Here is a 25,357-nt window from a genome sequence, read left to right on the forward strand (position 1 = left end):
CGAAGTACATTCGAATGAGCGAAAGCATGCTGTGATCGGGTGAGGTACTTCTACCTGCCCGCCTCTCGAATGTTCTGCCATCTTCAGTTCGAATTTCGAAACATCGAAAGAGGCAAAGGATTCTGTCACATCACCAGCGGAGGAACAAGACACAAAGTATGGCTCCTTCGGAGGATACCACGCCGCCTATGACGGCGGACGAGAAGTCGTTCTCCAAAGGCCCTCATGAATCTGTCGACGATGTTCAGCATATCTCGGATATGGAACAGAAAGCCATCCTGCGTCGAATTGACCTCTGGTACGTCGCTGTCTTGAGGCCGAGACTCGATACATATCTCAGGATATTCTCAGGAAGACCTAATCTGACACTCGTCGTTATAGTTTGCTTCCCCTGATGTTCTTCTCGTACTTGCTGCAGTACCTCGACAAAACAACTCTATCCTATACCTCAATCCTAGGCCTTCTGAGTGGAACGGTATAATTGTTTGACCATCCTCAACCATAACTCATTTTGATTTAACGTTTCGTGGCGGAGCTAGCACATAACCACTGCACAATATGCATGGGCATCAAGCGCATTTTACTTCGGCTACCTCGTTGCCTCGTATCCCGTGTCATTGGGTTTCATCAAGTTCCCCATCGGAAAATACCTTTCTGTTATGATGTTAGCCCTCTTTCTACCCCTCAATGAAGCAGCCTTGCATTCAATGAGTCGAGCTGACATATGGTGAAGGATCCTGTGGGCTGTTATCCTGACCTGTCATGCAGCAGCTTCGAATTTCGCTGGTTTGACCTCACTGAGAGTCCTTCTCGGGGTGTTCGAAAGTGCAATCAGCCCGGGATTTACCATGCTGATTGGCATGTGGTATACCCCGTCTGAGCATGCGATGAGGAGTTGCATCTGGTTTTCGGGAAACGGAATAGCCGCCATCTTTGGAGGTGTGCTTGCGTACGCCATTGGTCATATTGATGATCATTTGGGCGCCTGGCAGGTATGTGGAATGCAGCTCACGGCAAGGCTAAGACACCAGGCATTGCCACGAATCTGAACCTTGTTGAACCTACTGACTGACAGTTCCTTGTCCTCGAAATAGTGGCTATTCATCATATTCGGCCTGATTTCAATCGCGTGGTCGGCTTTCCTGTTCTTCACTCTGCCCGATTCGCCCCTCAACGCCAAGTTCCTCAAGCCTGATCAGCGAGGCCCAGCCTACCATCGTGCACAAGCATCTCAGAAGAGTTATCAGAGTCGGAGGTGGAAGAAAGACCAGTTCATTGAGGCGCTGGTCGATCCAAATACTTGGTTCCTAGTGTTGTACAACTTCTTTGTCTCATTGCCGAATGGCGGCATCACCAATGTAAGTTTCCCAGTAGACCCGCTCCGAGACTACTCCAGAAGAGCCCGGCAAAAAGCAACCTGCTGAGTCTAAGTAGTTCGCCAGTATTGTCATCGAGTCATTCGGTTTTGACACTTTTCACACACTACTATACGAGATCCCCTTGTCTGCTGTCGCTCTTGTCATGCTCTTTGCCATCGCAGTGACGTGCAACCGTTTCCCTGGCCTGCGCTGCTACTGGATGATCTTCACTCTCTTGATCAGTCTGGTCGGTATCCTTCTCATGCGGCAATTACCCACGCATCGGAAATGGGGTAGACTGGTGGGAGTCTGGCTCGTGACTGTCTTCGGAGCCGGCTGGCCACTGAGTCTGAGTTTGGTCTCCAGCAACACAGCGGGCTTTACCAAGAAGGGCACCGTGACTGCTCTTATTTTCATTGCCTATTGTGTTGGCAACATCGCTGGTCCGCAACTTTTCAAGAGCACTGAGGCCCCTCGCTATAACGTAAGTGGATTTCTAATGCTTCGAAGAGGGACAAATCAGCTAACTTCTGCACTAGACTGCATTCTCAGCAATCCTTGCGTGCTTCTGCCTTGCTGTACTTGATGTCATTGGCTTCCGCTGCTATATGGTCTGGGAAAACAAGCGACGCGATTGCAAGCAGGGACGAACCATCGAGCCCGAGTCAAGCAAGTCGGACGATGCGACTGATGCGTCCTTTGACATGGGTGGTGACGGAGATGTCTCTGATTGGCAGAATCAGAGCTACCGATATTGCCTCTAACTGAAAAAAAGTAGAATGATGGCCGGGGAGACGAACTTCAACGAGTCTAATCTTTGAGTGTAATGACAGTCTCCTGAATTCTGCGTTGTTAGACTCAAGAACATAGATCATATGCAGAAGACTGATGCAAGTCAACGCTTCAAGTAGTCGTCTTTGAATCATTGTTGTATCTCAAGCCAAACAAGTCAAGCAAAACTCGTTTGCCACCCTAGAAACTCCATAACCTCCTCCCATTCGAAGCGACCAACGCGTATCTGTGTGACTCCATCTCCATTTAGCGTACGGCGTTTCCATAGCAGCTCAACTAAGGTCTGTGCTCTCATTGTGTTTTCGTATGGCGCTTTTTCTCGAGCAGTCCGAAACAACCCTAGAGCGTTGGCCTGTGCCTCCGAGTCAGGGTCGCTACAACAAGCCGCGATAAAGAGGGGCCATAGAGGCCAGGAGATGGGTAAGAAGTCTAGCTTTGATACAATCTTATCCACCAGAGTAAGAATTGTGTGGACGTGGTCCTGTATTTGCACGGAATCAAACTCTTTGATATTAGTTGGCGTGAACCCTAAGAATGAAGATTTGGATGCTTCAGAGAGGAGCAGAAAAGCGGCGAGACGATAAGCCTCGCCTGTATGCTCTAGCAAGCGGTATGAGTTAGCGCGTTCGGTGGCATGGCGGTAGTTTAACGATGAATCTGGAAGCGTTTGCGTGACATTGCCAATGCTGGCTCTCAAGCCTAGTATCTTGGTTTCAATTGACGCTTGAGCTGCAACAATCATGGTCGGCGGATCCGAAGTATGACGGCGATTGGAATCAAGAACATCCTCTCTGATAGTCAATGTGTCATTTATCAAGAGTAGAAGGTGGTTACTGAGGCCATTCCATATGTCTATTTGATGAAGAGTGTTCGAATCCATCACGCCCAACAAGGCGGCTGTCGAGGTCCAGGAACTTTCGCGCAGATCCAGGGTAAGAGCCGGTGTGCTCTTAGTGTCAAGATAAAGTGGTGGTTCAACGACAGGCAGCAAACCCTCAATGGGAAACATAGACTTGGCGAGTACCAGATGTGCAGAGAAGTAACTGACAAAGAATCGGTGCAGGAAGGACTTGCAAAAGCTCCCTTGAGCTGCCCGCTTGACAAGGAGCTGGAAGCAAGCAAAATGACGCACCCAGGACGAGTCACAGCTCGCAGAAATCTAGTAATCATAATCAGGGCGAATATCGATACCAGAAGAACATCACAAAAGGATTTCATCACTCACTGCCGAGGAGCAAAGAAAGATTGTTGGCACGAGGACATCCTCAGTGTCCCAAGACTCTCGTGCCAATGCTTGTCGCAACCCTCCAAGTACCCGTTGCCGCACTTGCATCTCCAAGATTGTGTATCGCGAGTCAAACGAGCGCATATACTGAGAACTAGCCATGAGGACTGCATAGTACGTCAACTCCGACCTCAAAGCCATACGCATCACCGTACTGCGGAGCGGATTGTTATCCTCATCGTCAACAGTGACAGCGACGGGACACATGACAGATTCATAGAACGAGAGACACAAATGATCAACGTCCGGTATGCCAATACTCCATGGGAGAACAGGCAGTGCCCTGGCTATTGACACTGATTTGCGTCGATCCCATTGATAGTAGCGGCGCTGGTAGACGGATTCCGGAGCCTGGTCGCTGTCTACCATTTTCTGTTGTGGACTGTGGCAGGCGGGTGGAGAGCCGATCGACACAGCTTTCTCTTCGCCATCAGCCTGACAGGTATCATCCTGATCTTTGCGTTTGGTCTGTGTCCACGGCTCCATGGCCGTGTCAGCCAATCGTTTACGCACAAGTGAGTTCATCTTCGATTGAACGCCTGTTCGTCCATGACACTTGCCTACTGCACGCATTTCGTCCTCCCACTGCAAGCGGACCTCATAGCTGCATGCATATCCGGACCGCCTGCATCGCATGCAAGTGGGATGAGTTTCTAGAAGCAGGAAGGAACGCTTGTATGTGAGCCATCACTTCCTGCCTTCCTGCTCGAGGAACGGTATACATACCATCGCATTTTACCCGTCTACGCCGACAGGTGTTGCAGCCCGCACGAGACCGCACCTTGGGCTTGGGAGGCTGAGGTGGCTCAGGCGGAGGAGTGGCAGCTATAGACCATGAGAGAAACATGTCTCACGCTGCTGAAATGGAATGTCGTAGCGAGGCTGGTTTGTGCTGCAACAGGAAGTCGTCGTCATGTAAACGCGCAGGATACCACGAATTGTGGGTGAATTGCGGGAAGGCAGCAGCAACAGTTGGAGGGGAAAGGGCCATGGTTGGAGGATTTTGACCATCTCCACCTCCAACCTCGTTTGACCCATCAGGCCAGTGACTCCCACAAATCAATTTATGAGGAGCCACCTGTAAGTGACTAAAGTCTGGTCGGTGCATGGCGGACCGCAAACTAATGGAGAAGGAGGGAGAAGGCGGGACTCCGAGGGAGATGGTCGATCGCGCGAAGTGGGGAAGAGGAAGGGGGGAACAGCGGAAACTTGAGTTTGGCAGCTCTTTTGGCTCCGCGGCCCTCCCGGTACCGGGTCCGGTCACAACGGATACCGCCCGGGTAATACACTAGTAGCAGTTATTGTACTGTTTGTCGGTCCTATCCTGGAGCCATCATCGGCGATCCCAATTCCTAATCCCTGTCACTCGATAGAATGTTTCATTGGCATTGCATCTTCCTGCCAGTCTCAAAATGTCTTCTATTTTACGCAATACGCAAGCACGCGCAGGCGAGATCCTTCCATGGTCCACTTTCTCATCTCGGTTCCCGCTCGGTCCCGAGAAGCGGGCTTGTCGGCAGTGGCATTGGTATGGATCTTGATCTAGATCCCTGTCTCACGCCATCTCGAAAGTACCTTCTCCGTGAAAGCAAAACTTCGTACCTGACGGCCAGTCTCCGAGCGGGGCGCAAGGACCGAATGCCTGCCAGCTCGCCTCGAAGGAGCGCGATAATTACGGGACGATGGGGCTTCTAGGGCCCCTATATGCGCGCCAGATATGGCAGGCTGCAGACAAAGAATCAAAATCTTGCAGCTCTCCCTGATATTCCATACCAACACCCTCGATGCAGAATTAAGTCGACTGATGCCTCTTGCCGAGCGATTCACTCGCCATCATGGCCAGCCCGGAGCAGTCTGCCTCGAGAGAAGCTCTTGTGATTGTGGGTTATGTCGTACCTATGGCCGGGATGCTGTTGACCACGGGAATGAGGTTGATGGTCAAGATTCGAGGTCAGGATGACAAGTTTCACATGGATGACTACCTGATAATGCTTGCAACAGTGGGTTCTCCCTTCCAAGGTGGCCAATTTCTCAATGGAAGCTGACGATTTGATTTCTGGGAGATAGACATTGGAAGTGGCATACTCAGTGACGATGATGGCATGTGGTAGGTGACGCAAGTAGCATCACAAAGAACTAGAACAATGACTGAGAGCCCTAGGTTTGGGTCATGGTTTTGGCAAACATACCTCCACCGTCTCGGTGAAGGACCTGGAAGTCTTCGTAAAGGTACAGTGCAATGAACCCAGATCGGCTCGAAGCAAAGGATTAACTCAAATAGGGAGAATATGTTGCTAGTCATCTCTGCAACTTGGGTCTCGCGTCGACCAAGCTTGGTATCCTCACCCTATACTACCGCATTTTCCCTGTGCAATGGTTATCAAGAACAGTGATAGGATGCGCGATCTTTATCTGCCTTTGGATAACAACTATTGAGATCTACATGGGAGTGCTCTGTCGTCCGCTAGCTGCATTCTGGAACCCGTCTGTCAAGGGTCACTGCTCAATTCTTCGGCTCTGTCATACTACATTAACTGCTCTAATATGCTTACGGACATATTCATCTTCGCCTTACCAATACCTGTCATTCTCCGGCTCCGCACGACCTCCACCAAAAAGATTGCATTGTGTATCATTTTCTCTATTGGCTTCATGTAAGGCTTTTCTGTCCAGGAAGCTTCACATCCGGTGCTTTTATCTAATACTCCATGGTTCATCTCCAGCACATGCGCCATTAGTGCAGCCAGACTAGCTTATGTCTTCGCACAGAACTCTAGTGACATCACCTGTAAGTCAATTTGAAGGGTTCAAACATGGCATGTTTTCAATTGACTGACATCATACACAGGGGAGGGTGTCCCCTTGGCTGTTCTATCCGCTTTCGAATCCTTTGGGGGCATCCTCTGCGCCAACCTCCCGATCATTTACCGGCTCTTCCGCTCAGCCGCTCAGAAGATGACCAGCCGTACTGGCAATAGCTCGTCCGCCCCCAAGACACCTCACCGACAGTACGGATACGGATCGAACATGTACGGCTCGAAAAATGTTGATCGAAGACCCCGCGGCGTCAGTGCAGCTAATGATGAACAATGGATTCGACTACCGAATGGCAACCTGTCCCACGGAACAGCCCATGAGACTGGAAATACAATTGTGACCCAAGTACATGAAGACTCACACACGGAGGAGAGTGAAGAGGATACGATAGAGCTGGTAATGATGCCGAAGAATGCAATCACGGTTCAGAGAGAGTTCCACCAGAGCGTGGAAGATAGCAATTCGTCCTAAGAAAAGACAGGGCAACCCCCCCCCCCCCTCACTCGCACCAATATCACAATTTCATGTGTTCAACCAACCTCCAAATGGCATTGATTATACCCCCTTATTAGAATCTTGTGCGAGTTCGGCCTTGGACCTCTGGCGAGGCTTTGACCCGCAACTTTCATTGGACAGTATGTTGTCGGAGTATAAGTCTGCACACGGTTACAAATCAACATGTTGACTGCGGCGATTATGCCCCACTTAAAGAGGCCCATCCTAGGACTCAATCTGCGAGTAAATGCCGAGAAGAGTCGAAGCCGCCGACGGACAACTTCCGCAGGCCCTGCACTATATACCGGACAGACTCCAATCTCTAAGTGGTACGAAGCTAACTACTGACCCTCAAACACGGCTTCTATCTTACAGACCCCGACTTTGTTGTACCATACGATTTATCTTCATTTTGTGAATATTGTAGTCCTGGTCATGTGCTGTGCTCGGACATTGATAATCCAGCGAAGCCTCGAAGCTCATCTATGAACAAAAAGCTACTTGATTGGGGAAAAGAATTGGTCTGTAACAATCTTCGAACCCCCGGCTAATTTTGAGCACGTCACTGACTCGTGCAGTATCTTTCCGCCTCGGAAAAAAAGACAATCCTAGCAAGCATTTCACTTCGTGGGCGTTAAGACTATCAAAAAATCACAATGAATCAAACTGAGACAGAGCTGAGCCTCGGACCTGTTCGCCCAAGCACCTGATTCCTGTCCGCGCTCAGAGGAATACGGTACAGGAGCTACTTCATCGTCAAGACTGCGCGGAATCTGACCGTTCCCTTCACCATGGCATCTGTGCAGAGAATACACAAGTCAGTATGACAGTCCTTCAGGCCTCAGCTTTATGGAGAGAAGTGCAATTTCAGAGGGTTGAAGTTCGCGTGCGAAGGGTGTGGTCAAGAAGCCACCAGGCTCAACGGAGTTGACCTAGCGAAATTCCATTTTCACAAACTTGTCCTTCATACAGGACGCGCCCTCTTTAATCACATAGGACATATAGCGAGTCTTACCATAGGCCTCATTGGCCTTATCCAGCGGAAACTCCTCCACCATGCAGTTGATATCCTGCAACTCGGTGAAGGCAATAGCATCCTCGCTGTCAGTTGCATGGCCTGATGGCCAAACCTGCACCGATAATCCTTTATTGACCTAGCGAAGCCAGCATCAACATCCAGTATCGCGCCTAGTGTAGAGCTAACTTACCATGATTGAGGTGTCCACTGGCACCGGACCCGGCACTAAGACTAGTGTCAGCCCCTTGTTCTCACCACAACAGCTCAACCATCATCTCTTCCGTACTTACCAGACAAGATCAATAACTTTCCCAGAACTCCCAACCCCTTCAACAAAGGACTGATAATCGCCGCATTTGGCGCAGTCGACATGACCAAAGAGGCTCCACCCAGCCGCTGCAACTCCTCGCTCACATTAACCTGACTTTCGTCAATATATTCGTGCGCGCCCAGCTCCCGGACCATCTTCTCCTTCTTCGAGTCCCGCGAGATGGCTACAACTCGATACCCCATCTTCCGCGCATACTGAATGGCCAAATGACCCAGTCCGCCCAGCCCTTGCACCGCGACTATCTCCCCAGGCGTAAAATTCATATGACGGAGAGAGTTGAAGACGGTGACGCCTGCGCAGAGAATGGGGGCGTATTTTGCGGCGGGGACGTGCTCGGGCACCCGAACCGCAGCTTCGACGTTGAGAAGACAATATTCAGCGTCTTGATCATAAATGTCAGCAACTCAGAACTACAACCACGGGACAAGTGAAGAAGCGGGTGAACGGACAGCCACCATTCTTGGTCTCCCCATTCACCTGCTGGGCAGAGCACATTTGAAAATAGCCTTTGTCACAGGCTCTGCAGGTACCTGCAAGTAGTGAGTTTTACAATCAAAGATCCGGGAATGGCTGTGAAGGGGAGGACCCGGTACCGTCGTGACCTCCATGCCAGCCTCCACCAACCCGATCCCCAACTTTCCAGTTCGAGACGCCGTTTCCGAGGCCCGCGACGCGGCCGATAATCTCATGGCCAGGCACAATAGGGCTTCACATGCAGAGGACGAGTTAATTTGTATGCTGGGAACAAGGCAGAGCAGAGAATTCAAGCGAGTACTTACAACCCACCACCCATGACGTTATTTTGAGCCCATCGATCCGAGGAGCAAACGCCACAAGCCTCGACCTTGACAAGGAGCTGACGGTCGCCTGGAGGAGTGAGAGGGCTCTCTTCAATCACGAGCGGTGATCCAGCAGAGCGGAACACCGCTTGCTTGAAAGTTGCAGGAAGGGACATTTCGACAAACGCGATGAACTACTGATTTTTTTGGCGAAAGATACAAACGGAGTGAGATGAATTTGACCTTCCGGACTAGATTCATCAACGGAAAGCATAGCCGGTCGACGTGCCACTGCTTCCTTTTATCCCTCCACAAGCCTGTGCGGAGTAGACAAGCTTCGCAGATATTATTCATTGCCGGATTCACATCCTGGATGTTTTCTCGTATACATCTAGATGTGGTAGGAGTCTGAGAGGTCGGGGATGCCGCGGTCAATGCTGCATACGGCTAGTAGGGAGGCTCGCTGTTGGTTCCAGATCCTCCGCCCTGACTGTCCAGATAAGCACGATCGCAGCTGCCGGGCCATTGACTACCAATACAAGCAGGGGAATTACTTTGCTCATTGATAGAGCCGTCATGTAACATGATGATGCAAGTGAAGTCAGTGCGGGGCCGACGCAGACAATGAGCTGCGGCCAAACCTCGTGTTGAATTACTCATCAAGATAAGACCATCATCATTGAACCACGCCAGCGTATGAGCTGATTTGTGGAAGCTTGACTGGTGTGCGGAGAATCTCTTCGTCTAGAGGCTTATGCGGAGCTATTCGGTGTTATAGCTGATTTTAACAAGACAAGCTTTCCCAATTCGGGGATACTCATACGGCCATGAGCTTTGCATGAACAGTATACGAGGTGATTTTCTCATCACCATAACAACATGCACATCTGTCAGCAGAGCTTTGAGGAGCTTGCTATTCTTCACGGCCATAGTTCGCATTTCGCTGGAAAAGAAAAGCCGTCTGGTTAGCCGGTCTCCAATCTACCTATGGATGTCAAGCCGCGACTACCTGCTCGTCAAGTAAGGCACAGCCCGCTACCGCCTCTACAACCTGGTTTATCCTCTTCATCTCCAATGTGCTCGTGCGAGACGGATCATATCATTGAGTCTAGCTGAATCTAGGAGCCAGACGGTCTAGCAAGGTATGTACAAGAGACATCAGAGAACGGACTTCGCTCGAGCTCGATACTGTGCAAAGTAAAAGCTCAAAGCTTTAAAATCACTTGTCTCTTATCGCCCGCCGGCTCCTCATGATGATTGTTCTCGTCGCAATTCGTTACTGGGGAAGAGGCAGGCCGCGGTAGAAATCGCTCCTCGCTTTCCCTCAGCTCATTAACCCCAACAAGCCCATAAATCTCCGACAACGACGCAATCGAGTCCCGCACAGCAGCCGGACGCACCTCTCTCCGAAGCACCACCATCGCATCCTGCATAGCCCTCACCGCAGCTCGAAGCGCCTGATTCGCGAAGATAACCACTTTAAACCCGGTATCAAACAGCACACTCGCCGAGATACCCTCATAAGTCGTTGGAACCGCAACAAGCACACAAGACGACGAGCGGTCCCACGCCGCCGCAATCTCCCTCAACTCCTCGAACGAGTCCGACTTGGAGTGCACGAGCACGGCCTCGGCGCCCGCGTCTGCGTACGCCCGCGCGCGCTCCAGGGCTTCGCGCTTTGTCCGCCCAGCAATGAACGCCTCCGTGCGGGCGATGACCACGAAGTCGGGATCCGTCCGCGCTTCCTCGGCGGCCTGGATTTTGAGCGCATGTTCGTGCGGGGCTGTCAGTTCGCGCTGCACCCCCTCGTAGAAACTGTACCGTTTCGGGAAGATGTTATCCTCGATGCATACCCCTGCTAAGCCCGGGCGCTCGCATTGGGTGACGGTGCGCATCGCGTTAATCGCATTGCCGAACCCGTTGGCGCAGTCTGCGACGACGGGGCAGGTGACGGCCTCGGCCATGCGTTGCGCTGCCCTCGAGGGTCTCGCTCATGGTCAGGATGTTCGCGTCTGGCAGGGCGTGGGTCGCGGAGATGCCGAAACCGCTGGCCCAGATGGCATCGAAGCCTGTGCGCTCGGCAATACGTGCGGAAAGCGCATCATGCGCACCGATCATGAGTACTGGGCCCGGTCGGGTAAGCAGTTGGCGTAATTGAGCGGCTCTGGTTGGGGTCTTTGGTGCCATTCTCGATGGTATGAGGTCGATCTTGTCCGATTGAGACGAAGAAAGACGGCGAGAAATGGGTAGAGGTAACGACGGGGAAGGCAAGGAAGCGAGGGATACTGAAGTAGGGGATTTCTAGGATTTGACATGTCAGAAAGTGACTAGGGACTTATGCAGCATATTAATAGACGGTGGAGACATAGCTTCGACCAAGTGATTGTCTAGTCCTTGACGCAGATCGCCACAAGATCGGGACGTTCGGCATAATTTCTAACCTGTATCATGCTCCCATGGGACCATTCAGAGACAAAAATTGGAAGTATCTGTGCTGTTTATCTACAGGTCGCTGGTTGTTGTGTTGTTTGTCTTGGCTGGCTTCCGACCTATCTACGTCTATCTCTATTCCCTTCTTCCCCACTGGGAACAATCTAGCCCCTCACAAGCGGGGTACTCATGAATTAACTGGCTACACTCTTGATTACTACGCACAGGCCTCTCTCTACTTCACGTCTCCTGCATAAAGCATCGTTTTTATCTACTGGGTGTGCTTTGTGGACCAGTGCCTTTTCCTCGCAAGACTAAACCTCCACGGTCTGGCCCATACAAATGAGCTCTCCCTCCTCCCTTACGCCACGTCCTCCCCGATAAACAAACCGATGACCAATCAACTCCTACGAGAATTCCACTGTTTTGGTTACTTGAGCTTTATCGTCCCGGCGCGCAGAACAGAGAATTCCCTGCTCTTCTCCATCCTCTTGCTGCCACAGTGTTCAGATGCGAGGTCGGCGATTGCAGCGGCAGCAACATCAGCAGGAGCAGCAGCTCTGTGCTTGTCATCGGCGGCCACAACCTCCTGCGCCTGGCGCCGATACACGCTTAGAATTCTTTGCGCAGTCTTGATCTTCGTCGCGGTGAAGACGACCTGAAAGAGGCTCACCACGGCGGGTGCCGCGCTCGACAGCCGGTCGCGGTTGGTGAATATGAGAAACGCAATCACGACCACTTCGAGGGTGGAGAGGAAGCTAAAGATGGCGAGTCCGGTGAGGAAAACTCGGTGCAAATGGCGAAACCAGGACGAAGGGCCCAGCTGACGGATGAGGTAGGTGAGACGGGAGATGATGCTGCCTATGCTGGAGAAGAGCACTACGCCACGATTGCGGAAGTCAGTACTTTTTTCCCGCAGGCGAACAGACTTGCAGACATGCAGGAAGGAACATACCCCAGGTTAAACAGATCTGTACGAGAAGCGCCAGCCGCTCCAGACCCTCGGCGCTCTTCTCCGGAGCTGTGGGAAGGCTCATGACCATATACAGGTAGCCGTGGAGAAAGACGAGAGTCCCCAGATGATGCAGCAGATAGATCGGTCGCAGACTCTCGCTGTATATCAGATCGAAGAGGCCGAGCGCTCCGAAAGCCATAACAGAGGTGGTGGCCATGTCGGCCAGCGTCATTCCCGGCACCAAGCCCTGTTCATCCCAATACTGCCCCTGGACGATGATTCGATAGCTGGGGACCGCTATGAAAACGAAGCCCCACACTTTCATCACGATCCCCACGTGCAGGAGGCCTACGCGGCGCTGCTCCGCCGGGGTGAGAGCCGCAAACTTGGTTCCGTAGATGCCGCGGAGTAGTGGGGATGTGAAAACGAATTGAGTGAGAAGCGCACAAAAGACTGTCAAATCGACCAGCAGTGTCGGCCCGAAGGTGCCGGATCTGACTAACAACCTGCAAGATATGACATCGAACTGGCCGTGGCAGCTGGAGGCATATAGCGGTTCCATGATATGAAGCGGCTGGGAGAAAGGGGAGTTGAATCGTGAGAAGAATAGAGAGAAGGGACTTGCTCAGCTGAGCTCAGGACTACGCTGGGTGAGTTCCATGACCTAGTAATTTATATTGAAGATAATGACTTGTGTCGGTTCATCCTCGTCACTGATCGTCGTCAATGATCGTCGGGTACTTGGCATAGTGCCTTTCAGCTGGATGGAGCGGTTCATGCAAGGGGGTCGCTTAGAAAAAGCAACGATTCCCAACAGTGAAATGTTCTACCTTCCAGTCCCCTCGATCAAATAGTAATCAACGAGCCAGGAGAACTCTCGCTGAGCTGCAGGAACATCACCTGGCAGCCATGTCTGTCGTTTCTGCAGGTACGGAATCTGAAGCTGGCCGTGATACTTGGGCTCCTCCTAGAGTCAAATCTACGCTCCGCCTTCCCCTCACACTTCTGGCCCTGTCTCTTTTGATGCTGGCAGTAATCTTGAATGTCACCTCGTTATCGTCCGCTTTGCCGGTAAGTATAACGCCGCTCGAAGCATTCCGCAGCACTCACTCAATGTCGCCACAGACCATCTCCCAGGATCTCGGACTGACTTCTATTCAAGCCTTCTGGGCAGGAACCTCGTCTCTGATATGCTCGACTAGTGAGTGGATTGAACTTCGTGAGGACCGTGCGGCTAACAGTAGAGACAGCCTTCCAGCCTGTATATGGCTCACTATCCGGCATCGTCGGTCGGAAGCCGATGATGCTGATTGCGATTGTGTCCTTCACTGCGGGTACCGTGACTGCGAGTCGAGCGTCGACCGCCACGACCTTGCTTGTTGGTCGTAGTATTCAAGGGCTGGGAGCCGGTGGAATCACCAGTCTCTCCGAAGTCATCCTGACCGACCTGGTGCCGTTGCGGCTGCGAGGACGATACCTAGCCGGGCTCAACTCAGTGTGGGCCATTGGCTCAACATCTGGTCCGGTGGTCGGAGCTGCCTTTGCGCAGGAGGTAGATTGGGTATGTGCATTCAACCTAGCTGCCCGACTCATGCCTCTCAACACCAGGAGATTAATTGCTCGTTAGCGATGGCTCTTCTACATCAACCTTCCTCTCATAACCCTGGGACTCACTCTAATGATCCTCTTTACGCGACTGCAGCCCCTGCCATTCTCCCAGCAACACAAGCCGGGTGGAATTGACTTTGGGGGCATTCTGCTGTTCACCGTGGGTATCACTTCCGTATTGATCCCCGTGACGTGGGGAGGAGTGATGTACGCCTGGAGCTCGTGGCACACGCTCACGCCCTTGCTCACTGGTATAGCCGCGCTGGTCTGCTTCGTGACTTATGAGGGCTTCTACGTGCCCGCCAACCCCGTCATCTCGCTAGCCCTCTTCCGCACCCGGTCTCTCCTCGCCGGCTACATCGGCACCATGACCCACGGCCTAATCCTCTCCTGCGGCCTGTACTACCTACCCTTCTACTTTCAAGCTGTCAAGGGCTACACGCCGATAATCTCCGGCGTCGCCCTCTTTCCCGTAACTTTCACCGTCGTCCCCGGTGCCATGGCGACGGGCATCCTGATCAGTCGACTGGGCCGATACCGGGCCCTTGTCTGGGCTGGCTGGCTCGCCACCACGCTGGGGCTGGGACTCACCTGCCTCGTGCACGTGAACACCACCAACGCCCTCTGGATCGTATGTCTAATCGTCATCGGCTTAGGTTTGGGCATGTTATTCTCCGCCCTCAATATGGCCGTGCTGGCGGCCGCCCCAAGCCCGACCCAAACCGCCGCCGCCGCCACGATGTTCACATTCTTCCGCGCCCTCGGCCAGACGCTAGGCGTGGCGCTAGGCGGCACCATTTTCGCCAACCGCGTGCGTGCCCACACGTTGGCCGACTCGGTTCTCGAGGCCATTCGCACGCATACCACCACGATGACAAATAACCACCTGGACCCAGTCGCGCTCGTGAGTCTGATCGATCAGATCCCCGACCCCGAGACAAAATGGCAGATTCGTACAGTGTTTGTGGATAGTCTGCGCGTGGTGTGGGCCTTTTGCTGCGCGATGAGCGGCGTCGCCGGGTTGCTGAGCCTCGGGATGCGGCATAACGAGCTGGCGCGGCGGGTGGGCCCCCCTCGTCCACTTTGTCCGGATCAGACCGCCCTGGAGCTGAATGGCTGTACTGAGTCGAGGCAGGATTTGGTGGCGATGCACCCTTACACAGCCAAAGCGAGTCACTGTTCGCTGCGGTCGATTCCGGGGTCGGATCGTGGCTCGCTGTGATTGTATGTAGAAGTGCCCGCCACAGGCTAAGTTGGCCTTTTCAATGTATGATAATGCGGCCGATCAGACTTTTCATTTTTTTGCAATTACTTGACATACTCCCCTTATTTATCTAGACCGTCATGTCTCAATCGACCCATTCATAAGCCGCATCGACCGGGGCTCCGAACTGACAGCTAGTGTTGATTTATGAGTGGCCATACCGTGTATCGAAGTGGAGACAGAGTGGATCAAAGATCCGGGCGCTAAATCTAGGGCTGACATTGCGGAGGAGTATAGACCAGAAAACCACCACTATACCTATATCGAAGATTAACACCCTTCCTAGCAACTAACGTACCACCTGAGTCTTATGGGACCTGCTACGACGAGCTTTTTTAAATCACTACAAAATGAACTCCAATGCTAGCCTAGTGCTTACCCAGCAAACCCCATAAATATCCCTCAGAGTCCACAACCCTCAACAACTCAACCATCCCACATCCCACACCCACAAACACCATGTCCACCACCATGCCCACCACCACCACCACCAACAAACCAACCACCCTCGCCCTCGCGCACCTGCAGCCCCTCCTTCAGGATGGAGCAATAACCCCCGCCCTCACCGCCCAATACCACACATCCGTCACCGGCCCCTGGTCCCAAACCTGCTGGACCCGCGCCGCAGGCTACCTCCTCCCGCAAACCGTGGCCGAGCTCACGCAAGCCCTCGCGATCCTCAAGCACACCCACGCCCGATTCGCCCTCCGCTCGACGGGCCACAACCCCAACGCCGGGTTCAGCAGCGCGGACGGATCGGCGCTCGTCCTGGATCTCAGCCGGTTTCGGGAGATGGAGCTCACGGCGGAGGGAGCTGCCCGGGTCGGGGCCGGGTGCACCTGGGGCGAGGTGTATGGGTGGTTGGAGGCACGGGGGTTGGAGGCCGTCGGGGCGAGGCAGGTGCAGGTTGGGGTGGCGGGGTTTGTTCTGGGAGGTTTGTTTTCTCCTCCTCTCTGCAGTAACTGTGGATGTTGTGGCTAATCAGTGGGATTGCAGGAGGGATGGGGGCGTTTCCGAATCTGTATGGGACGGGGGCGGATGGGGTCCGGAGTTTCCAGGTGCATACTACTTAGGTATTCTTCTTTGCTGCCGAGTTTCATGGTTCTGACGAAATGCGGGTGTCCCAGGTTCTGTTGGCAGACGGCAGACTGGTCAATGCCAACGCCCACGAACACCCCGACCTCTACCGAGCCCTGAAAGGCGGAGGCACCAACTTCGGCATCGTGACGCGGGTCGACCTCGAGACTCATCCTCTACGCCCTATCCAATATACCATCGACCTCTACAGCCCTGATGATTATATGGAAATCAATAAAGCCACGGTGGCCGTCCAGATGGCTATGGAGGAGAATCCGAAGATAGGACTGTTCACGAACTTCAACGACGGCGTCGTCGCCGTGGGCATGTTCTACGTCGACCACCACCCAGCTGCATCATCACCGTCCGCTTCTGCGTCCGTCTTCACGCCCTTCCACGACCTCCTACCCCGGAAAACGGGGACGGCGCTGCCCACCACAACTGGCACGCTCCTCTCGCTCGCCAAAGTCATGGGCCACGCCCAGGATCTACCGGGGAAGCGAGCGATTACCTCCGTGACTACGCGGGTCTCACATGATCTGTATGACCGGGTCTATCTGTGTTGGACGCAGCTCCGCAAAACGCTGCCCGCTGGCTGTGCGCTGCATTACACGATCCAGCCCATGGGCACGGCGGGCGTGCAGGCGGGAAGCGACCGGGGCGGGAATATCATGGGGCTGGAGGCGGTGCCGCAGTGCTGGTGGGTTTTTACCTCTGAGTGGTCGCAGGATGCCGAGGAGGATGTGGATGCTGCTGCGCACGGGGCGGTGCGGACGATGGCGGAGATGGTGGAGGCTCTGGCGAGGAAAGAGGGGGTGTTTCTCGATTTCAAGTGTATGAATTTTGCGGGGGCGGGGCAGAAGGTGCTGGGGAGTTACGGCGCGAAGAATGTGGTGCGCATGCAGGCGGTGGCGGAGGAGTATGATCCTGAGGGCGTTTGGCAGGGTTTGCTGTTTGGGGGGTTTCTTTTGCGGGAGAGTTGAGTGTATCAGTGCTCGTTCTAAATTGGCTGTTGTCCTTTTCATGAGTGTCAGGTCTTTTGTGGAATCTGTAGGACTGACATCCAGGTATGTCGGAGGAAAAGCAGTCATGACGCAGGTAAAATCATGCCTGGGACTCGGCCTCGAACGCTTGTTGAAGATGTCTGTCGTACTCCTTTTTATCAGACAGCTTTTCAGCTGCGATGCGTCCTATGTCCCAGTCCCATAGAAATGGCATAACCGTATTGAACTCCTCAACCTGATCTTTGCAAAAACGTGGTCGCACATGCTGTTTGAGTATCATGAAGAGACCCGATGGACTGGAGAGAGCGAGCGTATACCAGAACGTTCCCGTCGCCCAGGATTTTTGCATGATATCGGAGAGTAGCGGGGGCGAGTTGCTGCTATGTCCAGCCGTCACCGCGACTGCTTCCTCCTCGACAGCCAGAGCGTCCATGAACTCTGTACGCACCGGATCGTACCCAGAGGCCACCAGCTCATCGACACCCACATTGGTGAGCAAATAGGGAGGCCGAACCATCTCCACCAGCAAAGCGCAAGCCCACTCCAAATCCACCAGGCACTTCACATTCCAGTCCGCATCCACGAAGATGTTGCTCTGGTGGAGATCAGTCAGCGAGAACACAAATGGCCCGCGTCGAAGGCCTTTCTGGAAGATTGATTTGGAGACGGTCCGCATCCCGGCGAGGGAAGCGAGCTGGAACACACAGTCCCCAAGGTCGATGATGAAAGAGCCGATCCTGGGGACTGGGGTCTGGCTGATGCGCAAGCCAGACGCCGAATAGAATGAAACCACCGATGTAGGAGCGGCAGGTTTTCCAGGCAAGTGAACTAGAAATAAACAGATTAGCTGGAGTGGGATGGGAGATGGTAGTGGCCATGTACAGTTTCACCAGTTGAGAGGGCAAACCCATAGAGTTCTGGAATCGGCACTTCTGGACAGTTCGCCTGTAGCCATGCATAGCTCCCTGCTTCACATCGAACTTTTTCATCTCCATTTCCCGGCCTAAAATCCTCACCGACTCGATAGGGGAGCGGGAGTCGAAGAATCACCTTGATACCCTTGGGGCGGATGGTAACCGGAACGCAGACGTTGAAGCTCCCATGTAACCAGTCCTCAATATCTGATACATGACACAGATCGGAGGAGTTTAGGTTCAAGTGGTGCGCGACAGTTTTTTGCATCCAGCCCTGATGATTGTGGAGATGAGAAAAGAATTCAGTTCGCTTATCATAGTATCCTAGTTGATGAAGAATGTTTGTCTCCTCTTCCTTGGCAGATTCGTAGCGGATCTCTCGCCGAAGAAGCCTTTGTGTTATGGGCATGATGGAAGGAAAGTGAGCGCAATGAGAAGAAGTTGTAGTTAACGGTTGCTCTAATGATTGGGCTCCGTGACGGCTTTGTATCCTTCTGTTACAGTACCACTACCCCCCTGACTCTTCTTACACCAATCGGAATGCCAATTTGGGAATTTTACACTTCCGCTCACTATTCGTCAAAAAGTACTGTATTTGACCAATTGTTCAGCACATAGCTTAGCGCTCCGCCGCCTCATTCTTTGCACGAGTCTGCAGATACACTTGTCTATGTTGCAACTGCGAGACGGGTGTTCGAACTGTAGCCAAAGCCCGTGGGATAGGGGGCTTTCGAATCACTGTCTCGGGAAAAACACTCTTCCCGAATTGGGAGGACGATTTGTTCGAGTATATGAAACATAAAGCATCATATTTTTAGTGATCTTTCTTCCCAAGTTATGAGATTGGCCCATTGAGCAGGAACATCCGTCACCGTTGTTAGCATAGATCGCACTAGACGTCTCCCTGGGTTTCTGGTGCACCATAGCCTCGCGCTTAGATGCATTCCCAGGCCATGGAACAGCAGGAGTACTCGCGCAAGCCAATCGCCCTCTCTGAGAGGATCAAGATACTCATCGCTGATCTCTAGTGTCCACCGCATGCTTCCAATATTCGACGCGCCTGTCATTGTGTAGATGTTGCGGGTCGATGAACTTCAAAGGAGGTCAGGAGATCGTGCTGAAGTACTGATAATTGAGAAAGTCCTGAAAGATTGGATGCTGCCAGACGAGCTTTATACCAAGTGAGCATTGTCCCAGTCCCGAGTCGGCATACTATACTTCCCAAAGAGGAAATCGGAAATCGGATTCGTTTTCGTTTAATGCGGGTCTCACTCCAACTCAATCTACACTCTCCACCTTAACCCACAGCATTTGATTGAACATGGGTTTCACGCAGTACCTTCAAATGGATAAGTAGGTACTGTACATTCTATAAGTATCATCGTACCGTAGTTGAAGCGGCTACCCCTATCCATGGCACATATTGGAGCCGCCTATGTTCGGTTCAGCAATAAGGTCTTACAATTCGATAGAAGAATGGAAAATTTTGAATGCACCATGCAAAACGCCCAAGACATGCAAGATCATGTCAAGATTCTCACGTAAGGGTAAAAACAAAAAAAGCCCTGTAATGAAAATGGATTTCGAGCTGTACATGCAAATCCGAAGACAAGCCATGTTATCTTCAATTCAGCTTCCCACCTCAAGTGCTCGACCAAAACCGGAGGCTTCTCACAAAAGCATCGCTGCTAACTGTTCAAGTAGATCTTGATGGCTTCTTTTCTTCAAGCTTCTAGAAGGTATCGCCATGGGCCAGTACCCATTGAAACTGAGGGGAAGGTCTCGCCTTGCCGCGGACCGTTCACGTACCGCTGCAGTTAGCTTTCCCATCATCTCTTCCTCGACCTTCAGTCTTCTATCTTTAACTCATGCAAGTTCCTAAAATCCTCAAAGCGACCGAAGCACCTTTTTGACCCAAGTGGGCCTTTGGACGATGCTCTTCAGAAGCCCTGCCCTACCCTTCCGCTGGAAAGGGAAGAAACATTGCACGAGTGGCTTGGTAGGTCTTGCTGTGCTTTTGATTGATCGTGGTCACTGACCTCTCCTAGTGCACTATGAAAAGGCGTAAGTCCAAGAGCAGCATCACAATTCCTTGCAGTCGCTATGAGGAATACCACACTGTGGTGGCAGTCAACAAATCTACAATATCTCCCTCCAACCCGGTAATTAGTACGGAGTATGTTGTAAATACTACTATTAGGATTTAGCTCAATGTTTTGCCCAATCAGCATGTAGTGACATCGCCTCACAATAAGCCCAGCTGGATCTGGAAATGTCAACCATGAAACTACTAGGTAGGCAAGAACTTCAACCAGATTCACTAATCGATGAGCCGCTTCGTTTATCCTCAGGTTCCAGCCGGCCTGTCTACAATAGAGACGGCCTCCTGAGCTCAAAGCGCGTGCGTCCACCGAGTTCAGGTACGAGTTGAACCTTATTCACTATGCTTCTCAGACCAGAATATTGCCATCTTCACCAGAGATTGATGGCAGCTGCTTGCTGACTCATGCTCGGATCTGCCCTGGATGCTTATGATAGAGACAATGATCTGATTGTCCTTCAATTAGTATGCCTGCCTATTGGTACATTCGGCTGGACGTCCTTCGAAGCTCCTTGGTTAGGAATCGCTAGACCCATACCTTATCTTTGATCATAATCTCCTTGAAAAGAAATTTGCCCGATACATGTGCTACTCCACACTCCATCCCACGAAGCGAAAGAGAGCTATAATTGTATCAATTTCTTCAACTCCCATGCTCAGAAGCTCATTTATGGCATGCCAACGAATGACATGCAGTGCTGAAGATGGCATGAGCTTTATTATCATGAAGCGCTGCCCCAACACTAATCAAAGCCTAGGTTTCCATTTTACTTAATCAGCTATTCAGTGTTCCAAAATGCTTCTCATCCCCATGTACGGGCCGAGGCGCCGGGACCTAGGTGAACACTCACTGCGGGCTGACCATCTAGCCGCTACTCCCATGGTAAGCCCGCTGATTCACTCCCTCCCGAATTTCCCCTCCACATCATCCGGCTTCACTCTTCCCGCGACAATCAATTGTTCATTTTGCTCTTCATTCTATATTCTCTCGATTGTACACATTCCTACAGAATTTCACCTCAATGCTCCGTATGGGGCCGATGTGCACCCACCAACCCCTTTTCCCACTTGGGAAATAATGGTGTGGATGTCCCACTCGGACAAGCCTGAGCTGTCACTGTACCTGCACCTGCTTGGCCAAAAAATGGATACAGAACCGGAGGCAGGTCTACCAGGTCACAGATTCATTACGTGCAGGATCATGAACTAAGTCATTAATGAAGCAAGAAAGTATGCTACGGTGCAACTTTTCTCACTGACTCTCGCGGTACAGCAAAGAGGAGTCCTCAAAGCAGCCATCCCTTGCTGGCAGAAGCTCCGTCCGGGATGATCAGCTCAATCCGCCGATCGGCAGCGCCCCATCCTCTATTGATTCCACATTGCTTGTCCGAAGAATCAAGAACCATTGAGAATCGCCGACTGCTACAAGAGCGCCCTCCCTAGGGTTGATCTCATGCATGGTCTGCATGTTGGCTCAGCTGATGGCCTGGTGTGCGCAGCTCTTCGGTATCTCATCCTACGCTCGTCCGCGACCAAACCCCGCTGATCGCATGGTTCCATGCCAAGTTGGACGATTCTTACTGCAATTGTCGACTCTGTTCCATGAGATGTAATTTTGAGTGTGGCATCTCGTGCTTCTGATCAACGGCATAGCAGATAAGCGAACCACAGCTGATAACCACTAAGAACCCACAATCAACATCGATACGCGACCATTCACATTCCTACCACTCTTATTGGCCAGTGTACCACTTCTCGAGTCACACCGCGCTAGCCTGCATGCTTTGCAGCTTCAGCCCTTTCAGGCTATGTACTTTTGCGTGGATTGTGCCGCAAGTGACAGGTTCGGCATGCCTGCCACTCAAATACGTGGGACACGACCCGGAATTCGAGAGCTTGTTATGATGGGGCTCTAGGGGCAGATGCGATTGTCCTCTGAAGTCCGCGTATATTTAGAGCAATTACATGCTTTGACCTTCCTTTCTTCGCCTGCAAGGTACAGCTGTATAGCCCGCTGACATGGCTCTTCGAGTTGTGCTTGATCCGCTTGTGAAGCGGAGTAACATTCTCGTAAGCCCATTCCATGTGTATTCTGTGGGTTGCGTGCTGATTGATTTATCAGAGCTCAGACAATGATCCCAACGTTGGCTCCTCGCGGGGCAACGCCTCCTCGACAAGTTCCGATGTAATAGGAGATTTCGGACTTGGTGGGGGTTCAACTTCCCTTTCAGCGTTTCTAACAACTCTGATCCCTGCCTTGGTGATCGCGGCCTTTTGGTTTGGCTTGTTTCTGATCTGTCGACGAACTCAGCTGCGGTGGTATGCACCCAGAACTCATCTGCCATGCTGGCATAAACAGTACGTAGCATCCACTCCAGCCTCATATGCTACCACAGGAAGTTACTTAGAAGTTACGTAGTGAGCGAGCGCCACGTTTGCCATCGGGATTTGTCAATTGGTTTGGAGAATTCTTTAGGATCAATGATGCCCAGGTGCTGCATAACTCGTCTCTGGACGGCTATCTCTTCTTGCGATTTCTGCGTGTTCTGTCTGCGACATGTTTCACTGGATGCGTGATCACTTGGCCTATCCTTCTGCCTATACATGCCACGGGAGGTGCGGGAAATACTCAACTCGATGCGCTGAGCTTTAGCAATGTCACGGATCCTAAGCGTTATTACGCTCATGCCGTCATGGCATGTATATTTTTCAGTGAGGTGATCTTCTCAGAATACCTCTGGACGTCGCTGACAGTCGACAGCATTTGTCTTCTTCGTTATCACGCGAGAGAGCATATTTTATGCCAACCTGCGACAGGCGTACTTGAATTCTCCCGCTTATGCGCGTCGGATATCATCCAGGACGGTGCTGTTCATGTCGGTACCCGAGGAGTATAAGAACGAGGAGACACTGCGTCAGGTCTTTGGACAATCGATCCGGCGTATGTGGATCACCTCCGACTGTAAGAAGTTGGACGACAAGGTTCAGAAAAGAGACAAGTTAGCTTATAAGCTCGAAAGCGCCGAAACGAAACTTATTCGGGCAGCGAACTCAGCTCGTCTTAGGGCCATTAGGAAAGGAGCTTCCCCCTCCAAGTCCTGCTTAGAGACTGATGCCTGTCATGATTGTGAAGCGGACACATCGGGCTGGTATCATGGTGTGCGAAGGCCAACTCATCGCCCCAAGCCTTTCGGCAAGAAGGTTGATACGATCCGTTGGCTGCGAGCTGAGCTTGTCAAGGTCATTGAAGAGATCGACGATCTTCAAAAGAAACATAGAAATGGAGAGATGAAGAATCTATCCGCGGTCTTCATCGAGTTTTACACGCAAAATGATGCGCAAATCGCTCTACAAACGCTGTCGCATCATCAGCCATTGCATATGACTCCGCGCTTCATCGGTATCTCTCCCAATGAGGTCGTTTGGTCAGCATTGAATCTTAGTTGGTGGCAGCGCATCGGGCGCAGGTTCTTGGTTCAAGGTGGCCTTGCAGCTCTGGTCATATTTTGGTCCATTCCATCAGCCTTAGTTGGCACACTTTCTAACATCAGTTCTCTTACCGACCTGGTGCCATTTCTGGGCTTTCTCAATGACTTACCAGATGTCATCATCGGCCTCATATCGGGGCTGTTGCCGTCTGCTGCCCTTTCGATGCTAATGTCATTGGTCCCTGTTATCTGTCGAGGTATGGCTGATCCTTCTTTTCTGTGAGAATTGGTTGTAACGAGGTATACAGCATGTGCCAGATGCGCAGGTGTGCCCTCGGATGCTCGTGTTGAGCTTTTCACCCAAAGTGCACATTTCTGCTTCCAAGTAGTCCAAGTATTTCTTGTTACTACCTTGACATCTGCCGCATCCGCAGCGACTGCACAAATCATTAAAAACCCGCTGTCAGCCAAAGACCTACTGGCTCAAAACTTACCGAAAGCCACAAATTTCTACATCTCATACTTTCTTCTACAGGGCCTGACCATGAGCTCTATGGCGGTGGTGCAAGTTGCCGGAGCAGTTGTATTCAAGTTTATCACGACCTTCCTTGACCGTACACCACGCCGATTGTACCGGCGATGGGCAACACTAAGTGGCCTAAGTTGGGGCAATGTCTTTCCGGTTTTCACGAACATGGGTGTGATAGGTATGCTGTCTCGCCCTGTCTGACGTGTCACTAGCTAACAACTGCCAAAATTCAGCTCTGACGTACTCCTGCATCGCTCCCCTAATTCTCGGATTCGCATTCGTCGGTCTCTACCTTGTCTACCAAGCCTACCGATACAACTTTCTCTTTGTCTACGATCTTCGCATCGACACCAAGGGTCTCGTCTACCCCCGGGCCCTCCAACACCTGATGACCGGCCTCTACCTGGCAGACATCTGCTTGATCGGTCTCTTCGCCATCAAAGGCGCCATTGGGCCCCTGATCATCATGGTAGTCTACTTGATCCTCACCGTTCTCGCCCACATGTCCCTCAATGAAGCCCTTGCTCCTTTGAACTCCTTCCTTCCCCGCACTCTTGACGTGGAAGAATCCGCTCAGCTCGCCAAAGAAGAGGCCTCCGTAGCGTCCACACCTCTTGACACGGGTCTCCCGCATCTGCACCTCACAAGCAAATGGCAATCCGTATGGCGATGGTTTCACCCCAACCTCTATCGTGATTACGCCGCCATTCGGGGCAAGGTACCCCGCGACCACGTGGAAATCCAATACTCGGAGCAGGAGCACAATAATGCGTACTTTGAGCCGTGCATCACCTCCCGAACACCGACGGTATGGATTCCACGGGACCGATGGGGCTTCAGTCAGCAGGAGGTTGTGGATACCGACCCCTTGATACCCATCACAAACGAGGGCGCGCATCTGAGTGAGAAAAACAAGATTGTTTGGGATAAGTTCGATCCGAAGTTACCATTGTGGGAGTTGAAGATTCTGTATTGAGAGGTGCTGTCGGGTCAAATTATGAAATGCCATGGACATGAAAATGTTAATACCCCTAATCCTGTTTTTGGTGTATATTGCTTAGATCCTATCTGAATCATCGAATAGAATCCGTCCCACAAGGTCCAGCGTGTCGTGCACGTCTTTTTTATTACCTTTGATGTCTTGAAATAGAATAATTGAACAATTGACGCTA

At 52.0% G+C, this 25,357-nt stretch overlaps 10 protein-coding genes across 10 annotated transcripts; 5 read left to right on the forward strand and 5 right to left on the reverse strand.

Annotated features, from left to right (window-relative positions):
- Positions 1 to 188: 188 nt before the first annotated feature.
- BO72DRAFT_386234 (MFS general substrate transporter) lies at positions 189 to 2,122 on the forward strand (the record flags this gene model as incomplete). Its single annotated transcript, XM_040941621.1, has 7 exons — positions 189 to 298; positions 382 to 475; positions 540 to 664; positions 734 to 992; positions 1,095 to 1,358; positions 1,435 to 1,842; positions 1,898 to 2,122. 7 exons carry the CDS (start codon positions 189 to 191, stop codon positions 2,120 to 2,122), a joined length of 1,485 nt encoding a protein of 494 aa, XP_040797804.1.
- A 185-nt stretch (positions 2,123 to 2,307) lies between these two features.
- BO72DRAFT_517506 (Zn(II)2Cys6 transcription factor) lies at positions 2,308 to 4,602 on the reverse strand (the record flags this gene model as incomplete). The annotated part of the gene is made up of 3 exons (XM_040949629.1): positions 4,162 to 4,602; positions 3,376 to 4,088; positions 2,308 to 3,309 (listed from the first exon to the last, which is right to left on the reverse strand). Exons 1-3 carry the CDS (start codon positions 4,280 to 4,282, stop codon positions 2,308 to 2,310), a joined length of 1,836 nt encoding a protein of 611 aa, XP_040797805.1. The 5' UTR covers positions 4,283 to 4,602.
- Positions 4,603 to 5,270: 668 nt separating this feature from the next.
- Positions 5,271 to 6,723, forward strand: BO72DRAFT_471341 (putative integral membrane protein PTH11-like; the record flags this gene model as incomplete). Its single annotated transcript, XM_040947084.1, has 7 exons — positions 5,271 to 5,435; positions 5,503 to 5,542; positions 5,597 to 5,664; positions 5,717 to 5,894; positions 5,930 to 6,089; positions 6,159 to 6,223; positions 6,284 to 6,723. 7 exons carry the CDS (start codon positions 5,271 to 5,273, stop codon positions 6,721 to 6,723), a joined length of 1,116 nt encoding a protein of 371 aa, XP_040797806.1.
- Positions 6,724 to 7,402: 679 nt separating this feature from the next.
- On the reverse strand, positions 7,403 to 9,227 carry BO72DRAFT_436622 (GroES-like protein). Its single transcript, XM_040943329.1, has 7 exons — positions 8,876 to 9,227; positions 8,690 to 8,802; positions 8,546 to 8,626; positions 8,056 to 8,478; positions 7,956 to 7,990; positions 7,763 to 7,901; positions 7,403 to 7,545 (listed from the first exon to the last, which is right to left on the reverse strand). Exons 1-7 carry the CDS (start codon positions 9,049 to 9,051, stop codon positions 7,493 to 7,495), a joined length of 1,020 nt encoding a protein of 339 aa, XP_040797807.1. The 5' UTR covers positions 9,052 to 9,227; the 3' UTR covers positions 7,403 to 7,492.
- Positions 9,228 to 9,731: 504 nt separating this feature from the next.
- BO72DRAFT_530721 (putative phosphoenolpyruvate mutase) lies at positions 9,732 to 11,062 on the reverse strand (the record flags this gene model as incomplete). The annotated part of the gene is made up of 2 exons (XM_040950316.1): positions 9,732 to 10,847; positions 10,921 to 11,062. 2 exons carry the CDS (start codon positions 11,060 to 11,062, stop codon positions 10,081 to 10,083), a joined length of 909 nt encoding a protein of 302 aa, XP_040797808.1. The 3' UTR covers positions 9,732 to 10,080.
- A 1,000-nt stretch (positions 11,063 to 12,062) lies between these two features.
- On the reverse strand, positions 12,063 to 12,868 carry BO72DRAFT_451326 (uncharacterized protein). Its single transcript, XM_040945458.1, has one exon. The coding sequence runs from the start codon at positions 12,820 to 12,822 to the stop codon at positions 12,205 to 12,207; it is 618 nt and encodes a 205-aa protein (XP_040797809.1). The 5' UTR covers positions 12,823 to 12,868; the 3' UTR covers positions 12,063 to 12,204.
- Positions 12,869 to 13,169: 301 nt separating this feature from the next.
- On the forward strand, positions 13,170 to 15,090 carry BO72DRAFT_499692 (MFS general substrate transporter; the record flags this gene model as incomplete). Its single annotated transcript, XM_040948858.1, has 4 exons — positions 13,170 to 13,331; positions 13,386 to 13,461; positions 13,511 to 13,821; positions 13,888 to 15,090. The coding sequence occupies 4 exons, from the start codon at positions 13,170 to 13,172 to the stop codon at positions 15,088 to 15,090; spliced, it is 1,752 nt and encodes a 583-aa protein (XP_040797810.1).
- Positions 15,091 to 15,374: 284 nt separating this feature from the next.
- Positions 15,375 to 17,192, forward strand: BO72DRAFT_436625 (FAD-binding oxidoreductase; the record flags this gene model as incomplete). Its single annotated transcript, XM_040943330.1, has 4 exons — positions 15,375 to 15,983; positions 16,118 to 16,190; positions 16,260 to 16,520; positions 16,710 to 17,192. Exons 1-4 carry the CDS (start codon positions 15,592 to 15,594, stop codon positions 17,190 to 17,192), a joined length of 1,209 nt encoding a protein of 402 aa, XP_040797811.1. The 5' UTR covers positions 15,375 to 15,591.
- A 121-nt stretch (positions 17,193 to 17,313) lies between these two features.
- Positions 17,314 to 18,536, reverse strand: BO72DRAFT_499694 (uncharacterized protein; the record flags this gene model as incomplete). Its single annotated transcript, XM_040948859.1, has 2 exons — positions 17,314 to 18,041; positions 18,104 to 18,536. 2 exons carry the CDS (start codon positions 18,534 to 18,536, stop codon positions 17,314 to 17,316), a joined length of 1,161 nt encoding a protein of 386 aa, XP_040797812.1.
- Positions 18,537 to 22,247: 3,711 nt separating this feature from the next.
- BO72DRAFT_471346 (putative DUF221 domain protein) lies at positions 22,248 to 25,161 on the forward strand (the record flags this gene model as incomplete). Its single annotated transcript, XM_040947085.1, has 6 exons — positions 22,248 to 22,298; positions 22,351 to 22,547; positions 22,648 to 22,940; positions 22,990 to 23,913; positions 23,965 to 24,363; positions 24,419 to 25,161. 6 exons carry the CDS (start codon positions 22,248 to 22,250, stop codon positions 25,159 to 25,161), a joined length of 2,607 nt encoding a protein of 868 aa, XP_040797813.1.
- Positions 25,162 to 25,357: the final 196 nt, after the last annotated feature.

Source organism: Aspergillus fijiensis (assembly GCF_003184825.1).
Source record: "Aspergillus fijiensis CBS 313.89 unplaced genomic scaffold BO72scaffold_55, whole genome shotgun sequence".
Lineage (NCBI taxonomy): Eukaryota > Fungi > Ascomycota > Eurotiomycetes > Eurotiales > Aspergillaceae > Aspergillus > Aspergillus fijiensis.